General features: G+C 37.5%; 1 protein-coding gene across 1 annotated transcript in view; it reads left to right on the forward strand.

The window, feature by feature from the left end:
* Positions 1-1,537, forward strand: part of LOC107576663 (coagulation factor IX-like) — a gene marked incomplete at its 3' end in the record, with an annotated part of 7,300 nt that extends 5,763 nt beyond the window's left edge. Inside the window, exon 6 of the mRNA XM_016262807.1 lies at positions 1,409-1,537. Coding sequence (XP_016118293.1) covers positions 1,409-1,537 — 129 coding nt within the window. The remainder of the gene's footprint in view (positions 1-1,408) is intronic.
* Positions 1,538-2,191: the final 654 nt, after the last annotated feature.

Below are 2,191 nucleotides of genomic sequence, written 5' to 3' on the forward strand. Positions count from 1 at the left end.
CAAATGCAGACATGGTTTTATGTTTACGTGGCGCGATGCAACGCAACGCGTAAAAAGACAGTATAAGTTATTATAATCCATAATTATGTCCCCACTGGATGCAACGAATGCCTCGTTTATAATAGGTTTTCATGTTTTTGAATCATCGCTCCGGCCTGACTGGGCATCATCACAGTATGGTACGGGGCGTAACATTTCCGTCACACACTTGAGGTATTCGGCCAATCACAACGCACTGGATAGCTGGCCAATCACAGCACAACTCGCTTTTCAGACTGATGAGCTTTGTAAAAATCTACGCGTTTCAGAAAGGCGGGGCATAGAGGAGAAACAATAATGTACAGTATGTGGAAAATAATGTTTATGCAGTTTAAGGTTTAAAAGACACATTTCATTACACCAAATACACAAAATAATGTTCTTTTTAGCAACATCATATGACCCCTTTAAACTGTGGTGAGAACTAACCGGTACTCATTCTAAGTACGGCCTTTGATACAATCTCGTTTAACATCCTCCTAGACAAGCTGGACTTCCTTGGAGTAATGGGCACAGGTCTGTCTTAGTTTAACCACTGGTGTTCCCCAAGGCTCAGTTTTGGGCCCTCTTTTATTTACTATTTGTCTATTGCCCCTTGGAACATATTTTTAGGAAGTACGACGTTCATTTCCACTGATATGCTGATGACGCTCAGCTTTATCTATCTTCTATGTCTTCCCTCCACCTTTACTGTTCAGCTGTTAGCTGAAATTAAAAACTGGTTATCCTCTAATTTACCACTAACTCAATAGTGGTATAACTGAAATCTTACTAGTAGGTACAATATCTACTTAGGCTAAATCTGATAGCCTCTCAGTGACTATTGACCTGTCTATAGTTTTTCCATCTATGCTTGTTAAAGTCTCGTTGCCCTTCATTTGTGTAATTCCTTTCCCTTGGACATCATATTTATGATTTCACATGTACTAAGCAATATTTTATTCCTCAGTGTCTAAATGCATGTTCTGTTTATGCATAAGTGCATGTATGCTGTTTATTGTTGTTATATTAATATTCTTAGGATGACTTTTTAAGGTGAACTGAGTGTCGTGAAAGGTGCCTGTAAATAAATGTAATGAATAATGATGCTGAGGTCTGTCAACAACTCATGCCTGTCATGTCAGTCACAAGAGCATAAATTCAGTGCAGTAAAGTGAATCCAGAAAGATCTGAAAATGCATTTCATGACCCTTTCAACAAAATTATGACATACAACACTTAACATTTAGTTTGACCTGCTAAATAGGGCTTGAAACTCTAAAAAGTTCACCACTGGATAAGAAATTTTAGTATTTCTCAATTGTATTTATTACATGATGCTGAATGAAGTTTGTTCTTGTTCTCACTGATTCTTTTTTTTCACATCTAGATCAAACGGTATGTGTAATCGATAAGAGCAAAGGGTGCAGTCAGTTTTGTAAGCCGGGCTATCAGTCGTACGAGTGCTCGTGTGCATACGGCTGGAAACTGCAGCAGAGAGAGAAGTGCGTGCCGGCTGGTGAGTCCCTTGCGCCTCTGTCTCACAATCAGTTTATGAACAATGCACAAACAGGTTAATGCAACAGCTGATGATTGCAGATGAGTTGAGAAATTGTACTGATCACGAAACGTTTTGTTAATGTTGTAATAATGTTTTGCATTATTATTATTAAAATAATATAAACAATTATTTTGCAAAAGTAAACAAAAAATGGGGGGGGGGAAATTCAGTGTTTCAATAAAGCAATGTTTTATAAGCATTATGTATGTATGTACTATCTTTTTGTTTAATACTTGCCTAGATATTGGTTATATTTTAAGAACACCAAAATAAATTTACAGTGGAACCATAACTAAGTGCATATTTTACCATGGTGTGAATACAGAATGGGATTTGTTTAGTAGTGATTGGGGAGAGAAATGGTCAACCAGGATAGGCTCTTTCCATTTGAAATGGTCAAAAACAGCCCTGCTTACAGTGTCTCACGTAAGATTAGCCTATATCAGTAAATTAGCTTTGTAAGGGAAACAGGTCAATTTAGCTCAAAGGGAATTATTTATGTTTTAATAGGGAATTTGGTCAGAATCACTCTTTTACGGCTGACCATCTAGCCGGCCAGCGATTCACTGAACGAGCCGTATAACATCAACTCTGCAATGGATATTAAAATCC

Source organism: Sinocyclocheilus grahami, unplaced genomic scaffold, assembly GCF_001515645.1.
Source record: "Sinocyclocheilus grahami isolate Dianchi unplaced genomic scaffold, SAMN03320097.WGS_v1.1 scaffold4119.1, whole genome shotgun sequence".
NCBI classification, from domain to species: domain Eukaryota; kingdom Metazoa; phylum Chordata; class Actinopteri; order Cypriniformes; family Cyprinidae; genus Sinocyclocheilus; species Sinocyclocheilus grahami.